The 18,868-nt window shown below is 40.4% G+C and overlaps 2 protein-coding genes across 3 annotated transcripts in view; one reads left to right on the forward strand and one right to left on the reverse strand.

Moving 5' to 3' along the window:
* The window catches only part of myo7ba (myosin VIIBa), a 63,234-nt gene that overhangs the window by 31,542 nt on the left and 12,824 nt on the right, over nt 1-18,868 (forward strand). For both annotated transcript variants that reach the window (XM_087257292.1, XM_087257293.1), the window contains exons 28-38: nt 43-162; nt 10,276-10,449; nt 10,542-10,769; nt 12,756-12,923; nt 13,019-13,136; nt 14,517-14,643; nt 14,752-14,906; nt 15,024-15,205; nt 16,572-16,690; nt 16,790-16,944; nt 18,199-18,352. In XM_087257292.1, the coding sequence (XP_087113418.1) occupies nt 43-162; nt 10,276-10,449; nt 10,542-10,769; nt 12,756-12,923; nt 13,019-13,136; nt 14,517-14,643; nt 14,752-14,906; nt 15,024-15,205; nt 16,572-16,690; nt 16,790-16,944; nt 18,199-18,352 (1,700 nt within the window). The remainder of the gene's footprint in view (nt 1-42; nt 163-10,275; nt 10,450-10,541; nt 10,770-12,755; nt 12,924-13,018; nt 13,137-14,516; nt 14,644-14,751; nt 14,907-15,023; nt 15,206-16,571; nt 16,691-16,789; nt 16,945-18,198; nt 18,353-18,868) is intronic.
* LOC147843534 (uncharacterized) lies at nt 2,961-7,975 on the reverse strand. The gene is made up of 2 exons (XM_087256248.1): nt 3,655-7,975; nt 2,961-3,338 (listed from the first exon to the last, which is right to left on the reverse strand). The coding sequence occupies exons 1-2, from the start codon at nt 7,422-7,424 to the stop codon at nt 3,029-3,031; spliced, it is 4,080 nt and encodes a 1,359-aa protein (XP_087112374.1). The 5' UTR covers nt 7,425-7,975; the 3' UTR covers nt 2,961-3,028.

An 18,868-nucleotide genomic window follows, 5' to 3' on the forward strand; every position in this document is an offset into this window, starting at 1 on the left:
ATTCTTAATTTGTTGTCGTCTTATTGTCTCTTCTTCTTGTAGTATCTGCAGAGTTTTCTTCGTTTTGGTCCTGTGGGATACGCACCTTACTGTGCTGAGCGTCTTAGGCGCACTGTTGCCAATGGAGTGCGTGGAGAGCCGCCCAGCTGGCTTGAGCTCCAGGTGAAAACACTTATGTTACACTGTTCATAAATACACAGATTTAGACTATTCACAGATTCATTTTCAGACTATATCCATTGTCATAGATTTTGAAAATATGTTCACATTTCAATATAGGTATAGAGCACAGGTGTCAAACTCAGCTCCTTGACCCCAGATTAATAAAGGGATTAAGCCGAAAAGAAAATGAATAATTGAATTATAGTATTGTACTGTATATATTTTAGTATTTACAATTGGATTATGAATGCTACAACGTACTATAATAGTAGCTACAGTCAGTGAGCTTATCAGTTTGAACAAATACTGCCTAGTTAACCTAATTTACCCTTTAAATGTCACTTTATGACACTTTGTCACTTCAACTGTATGTATATATATATATATATATATATATATAATTATTATATATTAAAATTCCTTAATCAAAAATAGGTTTAACCAAAACGTAACAAAATGACAGGGATTAAAAATATAATCCCTGGTTAAAAGTTAATTATTATAGCGGTTCCTTTTCCCTATTACATGTTTTATTTCTTTTTTCATGTGTCAAACTAATGATTAATCTACAGGTTATTTAGTGCAATAACACATTCTTAAGTTTGCAACCTCTGAGTTTTTCAATTTAAAAGTAAATTGTGTTGAATGGCAAGAGTTCCTGTGGGGACAAAAGAACACTGTTATTTATGTCCCACTGCTAATAAACATACCTTATTTTTTAGGGGTGTCAAAATTCATTGTTTTTTCAGTACACCGCGATGCAGACGCGGACAATTCGGTATCGGTTCAGTAATAATCATAACTGGTTATTATGTACTGACGTCATTTATCTCCTATGCGCTCTGTCACAAGGGAGGTGAGCGCCGGTGTTACACAATATTCTGTGACCAACAAATCGGTTGTCACAGATTTCGATAGTCACAGAATATGGTATAACACCTGCCCGTGGCACAGGCAGTATAGGCAAATGCTAAGGGCGCTGTACATCCAGGAGGGCGCCAGAAATGAGCGCGGTTAAGTTGGTTATAGACGGCAATAACTCAAAAACCTCTTACCCTAAAAAAATCTAAAGTGTGTTTCCCACAAAAAGACAAAGCTGGTTATGTTTCACAGCTGTCATTTTCTTTTTTTCACTCGACATTATGACCACTGCCCCTTTTAAGCCCTCGCAATATGCGTTTAGCCGGGAGAGCTCGCGTGGAGCGGAGCTCTCATTAAGGGACCGTCGGAAAACTGAAATTTTTTTTTTGCTCTGCTCAGCGCAAGCTTTCCCGGCTAAACGCATATTGCGAGGGCTTAAGTGTGTGTGTGTATAAATATAACACTTTGTATAGAAAGCATCGTCAATGCACCGTGATGCACCAAGAAATCAAATTGAACCGAATCAATGGCATAATAATCGTAACTGAACCGAACCGTGAGACCAGTATAGGTTCACACCTCTATTATTTTTTGCTTTCACATTACAGTTTGCAGTGTTTTGATTCAGATTTTTAGAAAATTTTAACATTTTACATTGGTGCAATCCTTTTGAAACATTTGATAGAAGTGAAATTTAAAATGAAAAGGCAGTTTAATTTTTAATTTTTTTTTTTTTGCAAAATTAAAGAACAATATATGTTTGCAGTTAACATTAACAAGGTCATAGTCAAAAACATGTAAAATAAACAAGATTAAATCAATAAATTTAGCTTATAATTTAGTGTTACTTTTGGCCCATCCGTGTGTTACTTTTGTCCCTGCCTAATATGCAAGTTTTGTTTAAAATGAAGTTATATTGGAATTGTTCTACATAATGCAAAATAACACCTGATTTTGATAGTCCACACTTATGATTTAGTAACCACATCAACAATATATTTCTGCTAACTAATTTATCTTTTAAATTGAGGTTTTTATGAAAATGCTCTCCCCTATTATACTAGAATTATATGTAATTATAGTATAATATTTCCTAATATTTTATAATAAAATAATTGAATAATTTGTAAATTACATCGTCTTTAAAGAAAAAGTACTTTTGAAAAACTAAAATTACATAAATATCAGTTATTCTATTATCTACATTTATAGTACAGTATATCAGTCTTATTAAATTATGACAAATATAAGACAGAAATAACAAACGTGAGATGAATTGCTGGTAAAAATCAGTTTCTATTTAAAGTTTTTTTTGTACTAAAAATGGACTAAAAAACTAGGCCCTGTTTACACCTGATATTGAGATGCATGCTCATCAATCTGATCATATTAACTTCCTTTTACAAACATTTTAAAACTTTGGAAGTTATTATAATAAAATTGTTTGAATAAAATCCGTTGTTGCCAACTCAGCAACTTTGTCAATATATTTAGTGACTTTTCAGAGCCCCCTAGCGGCAGATTTTTAAAAAGCGACTAGCGACATAAAGTATCTAGCGACGTTTTTTGGTGTTACTGCAGATTTTTATAGACTGTCTTGTGTCCATACTGCACCATTCCTACTCTTCTCAACAAGTTGCGGGGGGTGTTGTTGGCCTGTCTTCCAGCAGATACAGCAGTCTCTTCCACCTGCAGCCTGAAAACAGATTAGATTACATTCAGCTTTATTGTCATTACACATGTACAAGTACAAGGCCATGAAATGCAGTTTAGGTCTAACCTGCAGTGCAATAGCAGCAAGTGCAGGATACAGGTATATGTTATAAAGTGCAGTTATAGAAAAACTATTGTGATATTTACAGATGGATGTATTATGAACATTATATACAGGTTTTATTAGCTATGAACAGAGATTTACAATAAATTAATATATATATTGTAGCGAGGCAGAGGGAAAACACAAACTTAGTTGGATAATGTTACAAACAATGCCCCGGAGGGTGCTTTATTTACAAGTGATAAAGGGGTAAATGAGTGCTCTTCTTAAGGGTGCGTGCTCAAGTGCTCCGGGGAGATGGTGAAGACTGGTGAGAGTTCTGGTGTTGGATCGGTCACGAGCTGGATTCGGCTGTGGGAGAGACAGAGAGAGACAAGCGTTAGCGCAGGGAGTCATGTGGAGATGGAGCTCAGTTTCCTCCTGTGTGGGGCTGGCTTTTATCTCTCCCTGGCTGATGAGGTCCAGCTGCGAGCGATCCGGTGCTGATGAGTTTCCAGCTGGGGTAAATTTGTGACCAGGGCGACGTGGTATCAGCAGACTCGCTACATTCACCCCCCCCCCCACCCCCCCCTCCCCTTAGCGTCGTCCTGGTCCTGGGTATTCTGCGAAGAAAGAGCAGTGTGTTGAGAGGGGGGGTAGAATGTTTTGACAGACCTGCCCATCCTGAACAGAGCCGTGAGAGTCCGTCTGCGTTTCCGTGGGAGGCCCCGGCTCGATGTTGGACGTCAAAGTTGATCTCCTGGAGCGACAGGAACCATCTGGTGACCCGAGCGTTGTTGTTCTTCGCTGTAGCCATCCATTGTAGCGGGGCGTGGTCGGTCACCAGAGTGAATTTCCTGCCAAGGAGATAGTACCTTAGCTCCAGGATTGCCCACTTGATCGCCAGGGCCTCCTTTTCCACCGTTGCGTAGCGGGTCTCTGCGGGGGTAAGCTTCCGATTCACGTACATGATGGGATGTTCTTCATCGCCGTGGACCTGGGAGAGGACCGCGCCCAGGCCCGAGTCGGAAGCATCCGTCTGAAGAATGAAGGGGCAGCCGAAGTCAGGTGCGTGCAGTACCGGTGAGGATGTGAGGGCCGTCTTCAGGGCTCGGAACGCGTCGTCTGCTTCCTTGGTCCATCTTATCCTCTCCGGCTGCCCCTTTCTGGTCAGGTCTGTCAGAGGGCTGGCTATGGATGAGAAGTTAGGTATGAAACATCTATAGTAGCCCGCTAACCCCAGAAATGCACGTACCTGGGTCTTTGTGGTGGGTTGTGGAGTTTCTTGTAGTGCTTTGACCTTGTTTTGTTGTGGCTGTATGAGACCTCTTCCAATGTGGAATCCGAGGTATCTGGCTTCGGCTAGCCCCAGGTGGCATTTCTTGGGATTAGCTGTGAGCCCAGCCCGTCGAAGATCTAAGAGCACCCTCCGTAACCGGGATAGGTGTTCCTCCCATGACTCTGAGTGGACGATGAGGTCGTCCAGGTATGCTGCTGCATATGGCTGGTGGGGCCTCAGCAGGATGTCCATCATTCTTTGGAATGTGGCTGGGGCCCCGTGGAGCCCGAAGGGAAGAACCCGGTATTGCCAGTGCCCACCGGGTGTGGAGAAGGCGGTTTTCTCCTTGGCGTTTTCACTTAGTGGTAACTGCCAGTAGCCTTTGGTGAGGTCGATGGTAGAGATAAATCGGGCTCCACCCAGCCTATCCAGCAGCTCGTCCACCCGAGGCATGGGGTATCTGTCGAACTTGGAGATCTCGTTGAGTTTCCTGAAGTCGTTGCAGAAACGGAGGGTGCCATCGGGTTTGGGGACCATCACTATTGGGCTGGACCACGGGCTACGGGATGGTTCGATGATGCCTAACCTCCTCATCTTCTGGATCTCCTCGTCGATAGCCAGCCGGCGAGCCTCTGGAACTCGATAAGGCCTTTGCCGGACGATGGTGCCAGGTGGAGTGATGATGTTGTGCTGGATGATGGTGGTTCGGCCCGGTTTCTCCGAGAACACATCCTTGAACTGACCAACCAAGGCTTGCAGCTCCGCCTTCTGGTTTGGTGAGAGTTGCTCACCTATGTGGACAACGGGAAGAGTTTCTTCAGTGAAGGCAACGAGATGACCTGGAGCTGCAACCCACTTCTTCATAAGATTGATGTGGTATAGCTGTTCTTCCCGTCTTCGTCCCGGCTGACGGACTCGATAATTTACCGGCCCTACCCTTTCCACCACCGTGTATGGTCCTTTCCAGGACGCGAGGAACTTCGAAGTTGTGGTGGGTATGAGGATCATCACCTTATCCCCTGGGTGGAACTCTCTGGGTTGGGCGGGCCGGTTATACAATCTCTGCTGGGCGCGCTGGGCTTCGGTCAGGTGTTGTTTGACGATGGGCATGACTTTCTCAATGCGTTCTCTCATGTCCCGTACGTGTTCAATCACCGACCGCTGGGGTGCTGGCTCCTGTTCCCAGGCTTGACGAGCCACATCCAATAGCCCTCGGGGTTGGCGGCCAAACAGCAGTTCGAAGGGGGTAAAACCTGTGGAGGCCTGAGGAACTTCCCTGATTCCAAACAACACGTACGGGATCATGAGGTCCCAGTCACGCCTGTCCTCTGCCAACACTCGTCGGAGCATCTGTTTCAGAGTCTTGTTAAACCTCTCAACAAGGCCGTCAGTCAGTGGATGGTATACTGAGGTTTTTATTTGTTTTACCTTGAGGAGGTGACAGAGGTCTGCCATCAACCGGGACATGAAGGGGGTGCCCTGGTCGCTCAGTATCTCTGTTGGAATTCCCACTCGACTGCATAGAAGAAACAGCTCCTTCGCGATGGCCGATGACGTGGCTTTCCTCAGGGGAATCGCTTCAGGGTACCTGGTGGCATAATCGAGGATGACAAGGATGTGTTCATGTCCCCGGGCCGACTTCGGCAAAGGCCCTACCAAGTCCATACCAATGCGGGTGAAGGGCACATCAATGATGGGTAGTGGTATTAGAGGGCTGGGGGGTGGTCGTTGGGGAGACGTTCTCTGGCAGATGTCACATGCCTGGCAATACCTTTTTACTTCCCCGTCTAGCCCCGGCCAATGGAAACAATCGCGGATCCTTTTCACCGTGTTGGCCGCTCCCAGATGTCCAGCCATCGGGTGGGTATGTGCCAATTCTAAGACCGTCTCCCTCTTGGTCCTCGGAACGACCAGTAGTGTCTTCTTTTCCCCCCGCCTCTCTGCGACACAGTACAGCAGACCATTTTCCACAATAAAATGTGGGAGGGGGTAAGGGCTGGGAAGTCGCTCATTACCGTCAATGACCCTTACTTGTGGCCAGCAGTGTTTGAGCGTCTCATCATCCCTTTGTGCTCTGCCAAAATCGCCTCCTGCGGTTATCTGTTGAAACAGATCAAAGTACAAATTAGCGGATATGGATGACTCACCCCCTCTGTCGCTCTCGGTGGTCATCAGCGCTGGTTTGCGGTCCCGATGAGCCCGTGACTTGTTCTTCTTCTTTGAACGAGCCGATGGAGCGTGGTGGTGAGTCAGGAGTTCGTCAAACTCCGGCCAGTCTCTGCCCAGTATGAGGGGCACAGGAAGATCCGGAACAACCCCGACTTCGATGCGCCAGCTGCCTGGTTTCGCCGCGATGGTCACTCTTCGGGCGGGTACGTGGCGGGTATCACCGTGCACACACGTGATTGGAATTCGCCCTTTGCTTTCATGGTGGTATTTTAAAGTCTTCGGGTGGACCAGAGTGATGGCGCTTCCTGTGTCTAACGTGGCCGTTTGTGTTTTTCCCTCTAACAGGACTTTATGGGTGGGAGCTTCGGGAGGGATGTTGCAGTGTACCGCGTACCCTGCTGTCCAGGCCGGGGTCGAGTGTGTCGTCGGCTCGGTGGGCATCGGCTCGTCCAACGGGCTGGGGACCGCTGGTCTGCCGCCTGGTCGTGCTGTACCCTCCACCGGTCGCCATGGTGCACTTACCCTCCGGGGTGGCAGAGCCGCTCTCTCCCTATTGTCTCTGGCGATGTGAGCTTCAGCCAGTTCGATCGCCTCCACCAGGGTGGCCAGTGACTCAGGATTTCGCATGCTGGTGAGTGTTCGCAAACGTCGGGGTAACGCTCGCATCATCTTCTCAATAATCACCTTCTCAGTGACCTGGACCACCGAAGGATCTCCTCCTAATAACCATAGTCTTCCTAGGCGAGAAAGTTGAGCTGCTTGAGTCCGCACTGGCTGTTTCTCGTCATAAGACCACTGGGAAAACTGTTGTGCTGCGCTGATTGTGGAAAGCCCCATTCTGGTTAATATCTCCTTTTTTAACGTTTTGTAATCTTCATTTTTGGGTGTCTCTAGTGAAAAATATGCCCGTTGTGCTTCTCCTGTGAGAAACGGAGCCAACATTCTTGCCCAGTTTTCTTTCGGCCAGCCTTCTCTCTCGGCAATGACTTCAAAAGTATGTAAGTATGCGTCAATATCATCCAGGTCGCTGAGTTTAGTGAGATGATGATGCGCACTCACTTCGGGAGTCGAATGGTGTCTGGCCGCCTGGCGGAGCTGTTGTTCCAGTCGATCCTGTCTGGCTGTAAGTTGCTCAGAGATGGAATTTTGTTTACTGGAGATCTCCGCTAGGTGGAGCAGTACCTCTTCCAAAGACATGGCGACGGGATGTTGACAGCCGAGTAAGAGGAAGCGTGGGAGAGAGAGAGAGCGGATGCCTGTCTGTAACAAACACAAAGAAAAATTCAGCGGTTATTTCTTCTTGCTGGTAAGTGTTTCTTCTGAATTTTTCCCTCTGCAATGCCCGCATTCTCCACCAGTTGTAGCGAGGCAGAGGGAAAACACAAACTCAGTTGGATAATGTTACAAACAATGTTACAAGCACCCGGAGGGTGCTTTATTTACAAGTGATAAAGGGGTGAATGAGTGCTCTTCTTAAGGGTGCGTGCTCAAGTGCTCCGGGGAGATGGTGAAGACTGGTGAGAGTTCTGGTGTTGGATCGGTCACGAGCTGGATTCGGCTGTGGGAGAGACAGAGAGAGACAAGCGTTAGCGCAGGGAGTCATGTGGAAATGAAGCTCAGTTTCCTCCTGTGTGGGGCTGGCTTTTATCTCTCCCTGGCTGATGAGGTCCAGCTGTGAGCGATCCGGTGCTGATGAGTTTCCAGCTGGGGTGAATTTGTGACCAGGGCGACGTGGTATCAGCAGACTCGCTACAATATACAGGTTGCTATTAATAATCAGAAGTGTGCAGATAGATACATATGATTACAAATGTACAGTATATGTACAGTGGGTGTGTACATAATTGCAAATGTCCATGTGCAGTGGGTATGTACAGTCAGGGCCGGAGCAAGCTGAACTGCTGCTCTAGGCAGAGGACGATCATGCCGCCCTCAACCCCAATGTGAAAACGAAAGTGACCGGTAATGAAAAGGAAGTGAGGTGTCGCGGACCTCTTTTCCAGCGCACTATGTGTGGATATAACTGAGGACGCGCGGGTGCTGAGGGAGGGAGGGAGGTTTCGCGGACTCTGCGCTCTCTATTCTGCCGCCCTATGCGAGGATATAACTGAGGACGCGCGGGTGTCGCGGACCTCAATTCTGACGCGGGTGGTGAGGGAGGTGTCGCGGACATAACTGAGAACCTGGGTGGTAAGGGAGGTGTCGCGGATGCTGCCCTCTCGCGGCCGCCTAGGTTGCCTCTATGGACGTGCCGACCCTGTGTACAGTTCAAATAAGTGAATCAGTGCAATGAATATGTGCAAATTTTAAATGTGCAAATGTTAAATAGTGCTGTGATAGTGAGGAGTATAAGTTAGAGGAGAGTGGGGGTGTAGTAGGGGGTCAAAAGAATCAGAGAGGGGCAGAGTTCAAAAGGGAGATAGCTCTGGGGGGAAAAGCTGTTCCTTAGTCTGCTTTTTTTGTCCGGGGAGCCTGAAGCGCCGACTGGAAGGCAGGAGAGAAAACAGTCTGTGAGCAGGGTGAGAGGAATCCTTAAGAATACTGCATGCTCGGCACAGACAGTGTTTCTTCTGGATGTCCTCTACAGCTTTCAGTGTGGCCCTGTGATGTTTTGGGCAGTTTTCATCACCTGCTGCAGTGCCTTACGCTGGAGCAGCTTCCATACTAGACTGTGACGCAGTTGGTCGGGATGCTTTCTATTGTGCAGCGGTAGAAGGTCACCAAGACAGCTGATGAAACCTGGTTCTTCTTAAGCTGCCTTAAGTAAAATAGGCGCTGGTGAGCCTTCTTGATCAGGCTGGAGGTGTTGGTGGTCCAGGAAATGTCCTTTGAGTTGTTGGTCCCCAGGAACTTGGGACAGGCTCAACAACCATCCCATTGATGTGGATGGGTTCATGTAAGCCTGTTGGTCCCTTCCTGAAGTCTACAATGAGCTCCTTGGTCTTGTTGGTGTTAAGGAGCAGATTATTGTTGGTGCACCAAGTGGCCAGATGCTGTATATCCTCTCTGTAGGCAGTCTCATCAGCAGATCACCCCTTTGCTTAACAACAGCAAGTGATTTAGCACCAATCAGTGTGAATTAAGTTTTTCCATCATACAGTGAAACCGATCTGCTACTTATTTGTTTTAAATTGAACTATTTAATTTGACCGTTTATTCTTTTCTTGTTTACAATCACAGATATTTTAGTGAAAGTTTCTGAACTTGTCTGAGTTTATTACCTCTAAGAGGTTACTCCAAATTCACTAAACATCTACACTGATATACTGTATTCAAACAGCAATAAATTTAGTTCAATTGACATGTGTACATAAAGTGGAGTGCAAATATAAATACCCCAGTTTTAACCATAGGCTGTTAAAGCCTACAGCAAGCATAGTGCAAATATAAATACCCCTTTATTAACCATAGACTGTTAAACAAACAGAAACAGTTGAGCGTGAAGATGTCAGTAATATGCAAATTGATGTATGATGTCATTTGGCGACATCTAACAACTTTACGGGCAAAGCTTAGCACCTTTTCAGTAAAAATAGTTGGCAACACTGATAAAATCTTTATGCAGACTATTAGGAAATGATTGCGAGAGAGGATCATCCAACACATGCAACATCACCCAAAACGTCCCTGAATGTTGTTTTGAAAAACAAAAGAAGGTTTATGGCATTCAACCACACATGGAAGTGGTCGAAAGTGGACCTTTCATCACCCTTTCACACCTGTACTAGCGTGTTGTCTGTGATCAGATCAAAGAAAATGCAATACCAGGTGTGAACAGGGCCATAGACTAGTGTATCACAATAGATGTACCATGCAAGCTCCAATGTCTTTATTATTTCTCTATAGTCACTGCATAATTTAATATTTTACCTAAGAAAATCATAATTAGAGGAACGTGATTGAAATTTATGACTAGTGGTCACATTGTTGCCAATGCATTATGTGTGAAAATCTCTTAAATCTTTATACTTTTATGATCTGGTACATACATACAAGTGTAACAGAAGTCTACCATAGATTTGTTACTCAAATTCTCATTTTCTTGCAGGCCACAAAGTCCAAGAAACCCATAGCCATCTCAGTGACTTTGATGGACGGCAGAACGATCAGCATGCCTGTAGATTCCGCATCCACATCTAAAGAGGTCTGCCAGATGCTCTCACAGAAGGTCAAACTTCAGGACACGTTTGGCTTCTCAATTTACGTCGCTTTATATGACAAGGTATGAGGTCGGACTGAATTAAGCAATCAAGTTGGATTTTGTTCTGTGTTATGATTTGAGATGTGCTATTGTGTCTCTCTGTCTGTCTTTAGGTTTGGTCTCTTGGTAGTGGCCGTGAGCATGTGATGGATGCCATCTCTCAGTGTGAGCAGGAAGTGAAGAGGAAGGGGGGGCAGGAGCAGCATGCCCCCTGGCGTCTCTACTTCCGTAAAGAGGTCTTTGCGCCTTGGCATGACTGTGCCCAAGACAACGTGAGCACAGACCTGATCTACAGACAGGTTATCAGAGGACTGAAATATGGAGAGTACCAGTGTGAGAAGGTGAGTTCAAATGGAAGTTTTTTTTTTCCTTAACTGATGCATAGCTTAGTGATTTGGCTTATAAAATGAGAGAAAAAAACAGCATGATGGGACTTGATGTTGTTCACTGGATATTTATTTTATTGCTATCATTTGCTTTTACTGTAATGTCATGTTAAGTCTACAGGGTATCCGCACGGTCTTAAAAAGTCTTAAATCTACTGAAATGTTGTGTTGTAGGTCTTAAATCTTTTTTTAACAGGTCGTAATTTTCCTTTGTTTATGGTCATTAACACCCATACAATCCATCTCAATAAAACTTGTACGTTTTATTTAAAAATAGCATTTAATTGCTTTCCTTATAGTAACATTTGCTTGAAAGTTCTCCATTTATTAACTGTCAAGAACACTGACCTATATTTTAAATTTTTATTATTTTATTTAAATTTATAAATAATAATTATTATTATTATTGTTGACTGAAGTAATTGATAGCTATGTTTTGTTCTATTTATTATAAGGGTTATAGGGTTTGTGAATGGATATATTTGAAAATTAATAAAAAAAAAACATTCAAAGTAATTAATAATAATTATTATTATTGTATTATTAAATTTATTATATTTTAATCATATAAGATAGGGTGAGTAAAAATCTTTTCTAAAAAAAGAAAAAAAGTCTTCATTATAAGAGTCTGAAATATAACTTGGTAAAACCTGCAGGAACCCTGGTCTAGTTCACGTTACATGACTTTAAACATTGAGATATTGATGTGCCGTTCAGACCACTTCTTGATTTTTCTGTCAGAGGTATTTCACACTATGCAACACTATATAAATGAGGGGTGTCAAACTCAGTTCCTGGAGAGCTGCAGCTCTGCACAGACTAGGATTAACCCTTATTACAGTTTGTTTTTAAATGGCTATGAAAGTTTTTTTTCCAATGCATTTGACAAGTTTATTAAACTCTTAATGCACCAACTCACCAAAAATGCACAATTGGCAAAACGGTTAACTTCATGCTCAAAATCACACATTGTAAACTAAACCCCAAAACTACTTTTCAAAATACAGTAATAAACTAACACAATACACAATGTCTAACAAAACACTGCAAACATGTTTCAAAATCAAATAATTATTCAAAACACTAACACATGTTCTCTTCCAACAGGAACATTTAGTCAGTCGTAACACTTTGGCAATAAAAACACTATCATCAGCTAAAATTACAGAAGCTGCATTATTTTATGTCAGGTCTGCCCTTATATTTGAAGCCTCTCTACATTTTTGTTTTGTTAGGTTTAGTAAATGCATGCATTTTGTTTCTTTTGCTGCAGAAATTCAATACAAAAATAAATTACCATCTCAGAGTAGCTTTATAAAATTTTCAGTTTATGTAAAAAAAAATACAGACACAGAATTGCTGCAGTACAGGCTTTATTTGCAAAAGGACAATGGCTGCTAGATATACAAACAGAAAAAGCACTACAATTATTAAAAAATAATAATAATCAATCTTCTGCATTTGGCCACATGTTCTCATCCATATCACACCTGATATCTTCTCTGGCAAAGCATCATGAGAAGAATTATCTTGTTGTTCCTTTTAATATAATGTTGCCCTAAAAAGTTCATATACCGCAGGAACAGTATAACAGAAGATTTTAGCAGTTTTAAAACCTTGACTTTTCCTAACTGCTGTAAACTTTGAAATCGGTTATCGTCACAATGCCTATTAGCAAGTTAGATAAGTAAGTTCAAAGGTATTGGTGATGAAAACTTTACCAATGACTTTGATTTATTTTTTTATTTTTTTTATTTTTTGTATAAAATTTCAGTGTGTTCATTTTTTTTTAATTATATCACAGAATATAAAGTATCTTTTAAGCTTTTTGACTAATAGTGTCTGATTAAAATGGGATATTGGGGTACAGTTTTTGCTGATTGTTATGTGAATCTCGATGTTGACTGTCATTCATTCTATGGCGTTTTGCATGCGTTTCAGGAAGAAGACTATGTTGGGCTTGCAGCAAAGCACTTCTATGTCCAGCATGGATCAGACATCAGTATGGAGAACACTAAGACTGTAGTTAGGGAATGCATTAACTCCAAACTACTAGAGGCCAAGTCAGAAGACAAGTGGGCCCAGATGGTCAACACAGCACACGCACAGGTAGAGATGATTCTTTTGCATATTATGTCAAAACAAATAAATAGTATTCTATGTCACAATTTGTCACAAGCTTTTGTCACTGTCTGCTTATTCAGGGCCCCTTCATAACCTCTAGAACCAAGTCTGATAAAGTAAAAGCTGAAGTGGTTGACTTTGCTCGTCAGAAGTGGCCTATGTTCTTTTCCAAGTTTTTTGAGGTTGCCAAGTTATCTGGTAAGCACTGCATATTAAGATGTGACCACATACACTAGTTTTCAAAGATTTGGGGTCTGTAAAATCGATTATTTTGAATAGGGCTTCATGTTATGGATAAAATCTAGCGTTGCATCATTTAGTTTTTTCTAAAAAAGATATCACATTAGAAATAATATACAGGCAGTGGTGGACAGAGTAATGAAAAATCGTACTCAATTAAAAGTAGCATTACTTGCCTAAAAAATGTAGTGCAAGTAGAATAAAAGTATCTGTTGTAAATATTACTCAAAGTATGAGTTAAATGTAGACCTTTCAAAATTACTCGAGTTGTGGGTAGTTAGTATTACGCTGTAAAAAGCTTGTTGTTAATTTTTACATGTGTGTGTAAACGTAACATTCTGAAATGCATCTGGTTGTTGTCCAGCAGGCACACAACATCATGAGATGTTAATATTATGTTAGATTTAGATTGTGATGTCAGGTGACCAAAATTCAACGTCTAGCCAGCATCTAAGGACATGGTTATTTTGATGGCCAATAATGATGTAAAATGATGTTGATATTTGGTCGATTTTATGTTATTAAAAAGTGACCAAAATCCAACGTCGAGCCAACATCTTAAACCAACATCATATTGACGTCAAATAGTAACATTTATTCATCAGGCATGGCAACCAAAATCAGTGACATACGTCTAAACAGTCTCTGGGTCAATGCGTGTAAAGATTTTGGACATCTTCTTGGACACTTTTAATGCTTCCAAACAGTTTGTTGCAATTATAAATCGCCCATGTCTTGAGGGAGTTCATTATGATGCGATTTACTTTTCACTGTATGTGCGATTTGATTGGACAGGAACCACAGGACTGATTCTTCTAATCCACATAGACAAGAAAAAATAAAGTAGTGACTGCAGGTTGAAGGAAAGTAGTGGAGTAAAAGTACCGATCCCGCACTAAAAACGTACTCAAGGGAAAGTAATAGTACACTTTTTTTTAAAACTACTTATTAAATTACTGAGAAAAAAACTACTCAATTACAGTAATTTGAGTGTTTGTAATTAGTTACTTTACACCACGGTATACAGGACATTTCTTTAGTTGACCAATATTGTTTTATTTATTTATTTATTTATTTATTTATTTATTTATTTAAAAACCTATACATTATAGAGTAAATGGAATAATTGTTGTGCTGTTTTTATGTAGAAATTAATAAATAAAAAATAATATAATGCATTCTTTACATCAAAACTAATACAAATATTCACAGATGTTGATGAAATGTTTTGCATATAGCAGATTAGATCAATTCCACTACTGAGACACAATAATATAAACCAAAATCTTTTATATACTTTGATAAATGACAATACATTTGTGTAATTTCAATGCTCAGGTCCTCCTCTACCAAAGAGCAAGTTCATCCTTGCCATAAATTCAACTGGAATAACTTTCCTTGATGAACGAGAAAAGAATCTTCTAATTCTGTCCTACCCAGAGCTCACCGGGGTCAACACTATCAGGTCTGCTGGACAACACTTAATGTTTCATGGCCTTTATTCCTTTATAATTAATGTAAATAAGAGTGTTAGCTTCCAAAAAAATAATTCTACCTCTCTTGATTCCACCAGAGAAAGGAAGTGTGTTTGTTTGCTGACTCTGAAAGGAGACTTCACACTGAATGCAATCATGGCTGTAGAAATCTCTGATCTGGTAGCCATGTTTCTGGCAGGCCTCATACAACGTTCACAATATGCAGTGGCCCTACAGGAGGTCAACAGACAAGGTTAGAAGTCAAACTAGCCATATACATTTCAGCAATTGATGTTTGTGTTTTTATCAACATTTATCATTTGACTTTGTTGTTGTCTAATTTCAATGTATATATATATTTTTACCCTAGACGATAGAACAATTCTGAGCTTTAAGAAAGCCGAGCTCATCTACCTTATCAAGGATGAAGAGTTTTCTGCAGCCCGTGGCTGGTTGAAGGGGAAAAATGAGCGGACTGGGGAAATCGGTGCAATCCCTGCAGATGCTGTATTGATTCTTCCAACTCTTACGAAACCGACCAATGAAGTTCTGGTGAGAATATAATGTATTTTTTTTCTTCTTTGCTATATCTACTCTTTTGTAAAGATTTTTTTTTCTTCTTTGCTATATCTACTCTTTTGTAATAGATATACAAAGATGGTGTTCTACTATTATTTATGATTGTATGGTTGCCAAGAGAGCTCAAATATGCAAATGGAAAAACACTAACAAACTGATAAAATATCTTCATTAGTTTGACAACACACAAGCACAAATTCTCACAGCAAATGAAATACAGAAATGTGCTGCAAATAGCACAAACTCATAACGTTGTTGACATCTGAGACTAGAGTATTTTGTTTATTATAACATCTACAAATAATGTTAAGTCAACCGTTAATTCTTGACACATTTTATTGTGGTCTGTACTGCTTCTGTAAATTGCTGATGTAATTTGTATTGAATATTATTTTGAAGGGATAATTCTCACAAGAATGAATGTTAATTTACTGTCTCTTTACTCGTTATAAACATTTAATAGTGTCTTTCTTCTGTTACACAAATATATTTTAAAGAAAGCTGAAAACCAATAACCATTGACCTCCCTAGTATCTGTTTTTAACAACAGGGTAGAGTTAATGTAGAGTTAATGTTTCTTTCCATGCTGATATACTTCTGGTGAACAGTTAATGCGACTTTTTTCCATTTTATACGGTTCCTTTTACAGCATCGATGTTTTAATATAATTAAAATATGATCAGTTAAATAGACTTCAGTGTTCTTTTAGTTGCTTAAGCGTAAAATGAGATTACACACACGCGCCCATCATCATTAGCAGGCTAGTGCCAAAGCTCCATTGAATATACTGGGGTAAAATAAATGTTCATATAATGTACATAAAATGTAAGTTAATGCAGTGCTTCTTGTACAATCTGAGACCCACTTTATATCATAGATCGCTGATTCTAGACCAAAAAAAGTTTGTAATGACATGGAGTTCACTGGAAGCGCTTGACCCAGGTTACAGATAAATTAAAAGTCCTTCCGCATACTTCCACATATACCCTATTATGGAAGTAAATGGTTACAGGTTTCCAGGATTATTCAAAATATCTTCTTTTGTGTTTTTACCCACATGAGGGTAAGTAAATAGTGAGTAAACTTTCGTTTTTGATTGAATTATCCCTTTAAGTATTAAAGGTGAACTATAAGCTAAATTTATCTGCTATGTGTACACAGCCTTTGAGATTTTAGGATTTCTCTGAGATTTGAGATTTCTTTGTCTTGAATGCTTAAACAGACTTTGACATTCTTTTAGATCTGTGAATGTCTGTATATTTGTTTGATTATTGGAATAAGCGTTGGTTTTCACAAATATTTAAGCTTACTACATTATGAATTTTTGTTCTGTTTTAAGAGCCTCATCAGCTTGTCACCAGATCAGAGAAAGACCATCATAGACAACACTTCAAAGGGAACCCTTACTGAAAGAGTGGCTCCTTCAACTCTAAAAGAGTTCTCCGTTGAATATTTCAGGTAGTTAACGAAGCTACTACCTTATTAATCTTTTCCAACATCCCACAAGTGTTTCAAAAATAAACAACATTAGTGACCTTGTTTTTGTTATTGTCACAGGCCGCCCATCAAAGATGTGAACCGTCAGGTGATATCAAAGAATGCAACACCTGAGAGACTTTGGGCGAACTCCAGAGAGCCCATCAGACAACCTCTGCTCAAGAGACTGGTGGGAAATCCAGATTTAAGCCCGCAAGCCTGCCAGGTTTTCACTGATATCCTTTGCCACTCATAACATTTACAGTATGTTGCTATTATGTTAGGGATAAAGTAAATCCAGGAGGCTGTTATTGCCGAGTAAAGCCTGACAGGCTTATGAGCTGATGTACAAGGGCTTTATTCTGCAAACACAGTCATCCTGTATATACGTTATCCTGCTTTTTACTAGGGCTAGACAGAATCTGCTGATAATTTTTGCTATTTCTGCTGAGAATTTTGTAAAAAAAAAAAAAAAAAGTGGATCTATGCTGAATGATTTTAGGAGTGCTATAACTTAAAACCTAAAATGTGAAATAAAAAAGAATAAATTTTTAGCTTTTATTTAGTGTGTACAATGCAAATCCAATTAGAACCACTTATTTGGTAAATGAAGCAAGTTTCTCATATAATAAATCTCATAAAAGACAGAAAATATTACTTTACCAGCTGTATTGTAAATAAATCATGTGAACATTTTAATATTACTATTATTATATCATAATAATATTAGTGTAATGAATTCAAAAACTGAATAAATATAAATTTACATACATTTACACAAGTATACAAATGGACTCGATGGGATAAAAATCTGCGGAAATCTCTGCATGCGCAAATTTCATGTGGGCCTACTTATTACACAGCTAATTGCCACAAAGCATGAAAATTAGACAAAATATTGTTTTGAGCTCTAATATTTAGTTATGTCTTTAATAAACGCAAAGCTGACAGAAATGAAAAAAAGCTGAATATAGCTAATGGAGCATACACTAACCTGCACATTATTCAGTTACAAGATGGCACCCAACGATCAAAAACATAAATCTGACAGAAACAAAGCTAGTTGAATTGAGCATAGTGCAACCTACACAATGTTCCTTCACAAGACGGTGACAAACAGCCTAAAACAGTGGTGTGAGACAAGCAGATGCATATGAATGTGGATATAAGAATATGGATGTGAACGTAGACCTATTCACTGATGGTTAAGATGATTCGAAGTTCCAGGATGATCCTGTGTTGTTCAGCAGTTGTTATCTGGAAATAACATACCGTGGAATGTTGCAACTGACCAATAAGAATATTCCAGACAGACTTCTAATAAGTATTGTTATCATATATTTAATCATCCTTTATTGTCATAATAGTGGGTTATCCCTTATTTTTAACTGATACATATCCAAATGACTTATAAGTGAGACTTGCCAGGGAAACTGGTTATTGGATGCAACCCCAGACAGTGCGGATTCCTTGACTAAGTTGGCGTGCACCTATTTTGAAGTATATGGGTGATTATCCCACCAGACAGGTTCAGAGCCCTCTGGAGCTCACAGATCAGATCTTTGGCCCACCTACACAAAATGAGGAGCTCCGAGATGAGATCTACTGCCAGATCATGAAGCAAATGACCAGCAATAACAACCGGTAAACAGCATATTACTTGCTTTAATGTCATATGCTACTATTCAAGCTTTTCAAGTTTGTTTTCCTTTCAAAAGAGTTTTTGGGAGTAGTCTCTTGTACTTTTCAGACAAGGGTGCGGTTACTTAATAAAAAATGCTGTAAAACATTATTATTACATATACATAAATATTATTACAGTTTCAAATTGCTTTGAAATTAATGTAATGACAAAGATGAGTTTGCACTACTTTAAATCAGTTTAATGTGCTGATTCTATGATTATGAAATGTTTCTTGTCATTTTCAAAGTTGTTTCAAAGCCAATGTTTTTGCGAAAGCTGCGATGTATATTTTGTCAGGGCTTATTAATAATTGGAAAGTTCAATCTAGCTACAAAAATACAAATAAATAAACTTACTCACCCCCAGTTTTTAAATGATTGTGTAAATGCAAACTGCAAATTAAAGTGGTACATCTGTTGAAATCATTATTACTTATGAACTTGGTACAAAGTGTTGACAGACACAATTGCACAATA

This window comes from Danio rerio, chromosome 6, assembly GCF_052040795.2.
Source record: "Danio rerio strain M-AB ecotype USA chromosome 6, GRCz13ab, whole genome shotgun sequence".
Taxonomy (NCBI): domain Eukaryota; kingdom Metazoa; phylum Chordata; class Actinopteri; order Cypriniformes; family Danionidae; genus Danio; species Danio rerio.

Bases quoted from the DNA above. Each gene is read 5' to 3' on its own strand.
- LOC147843534 (XM_087256248.1), bottom strand. From the start codon at position 7,424: ATGTCTTTGGAAGAGGTACTGCTCCACCTAGCGGAGATCTCCAGTAAA. The intron at 3,339-3,654 runs GTACTATCTCCT...GAATGTAGCGAG, and splicing joins TGGGCAATCCTGGAGCTAAG to TCTGCTGATACCACGTCGCC.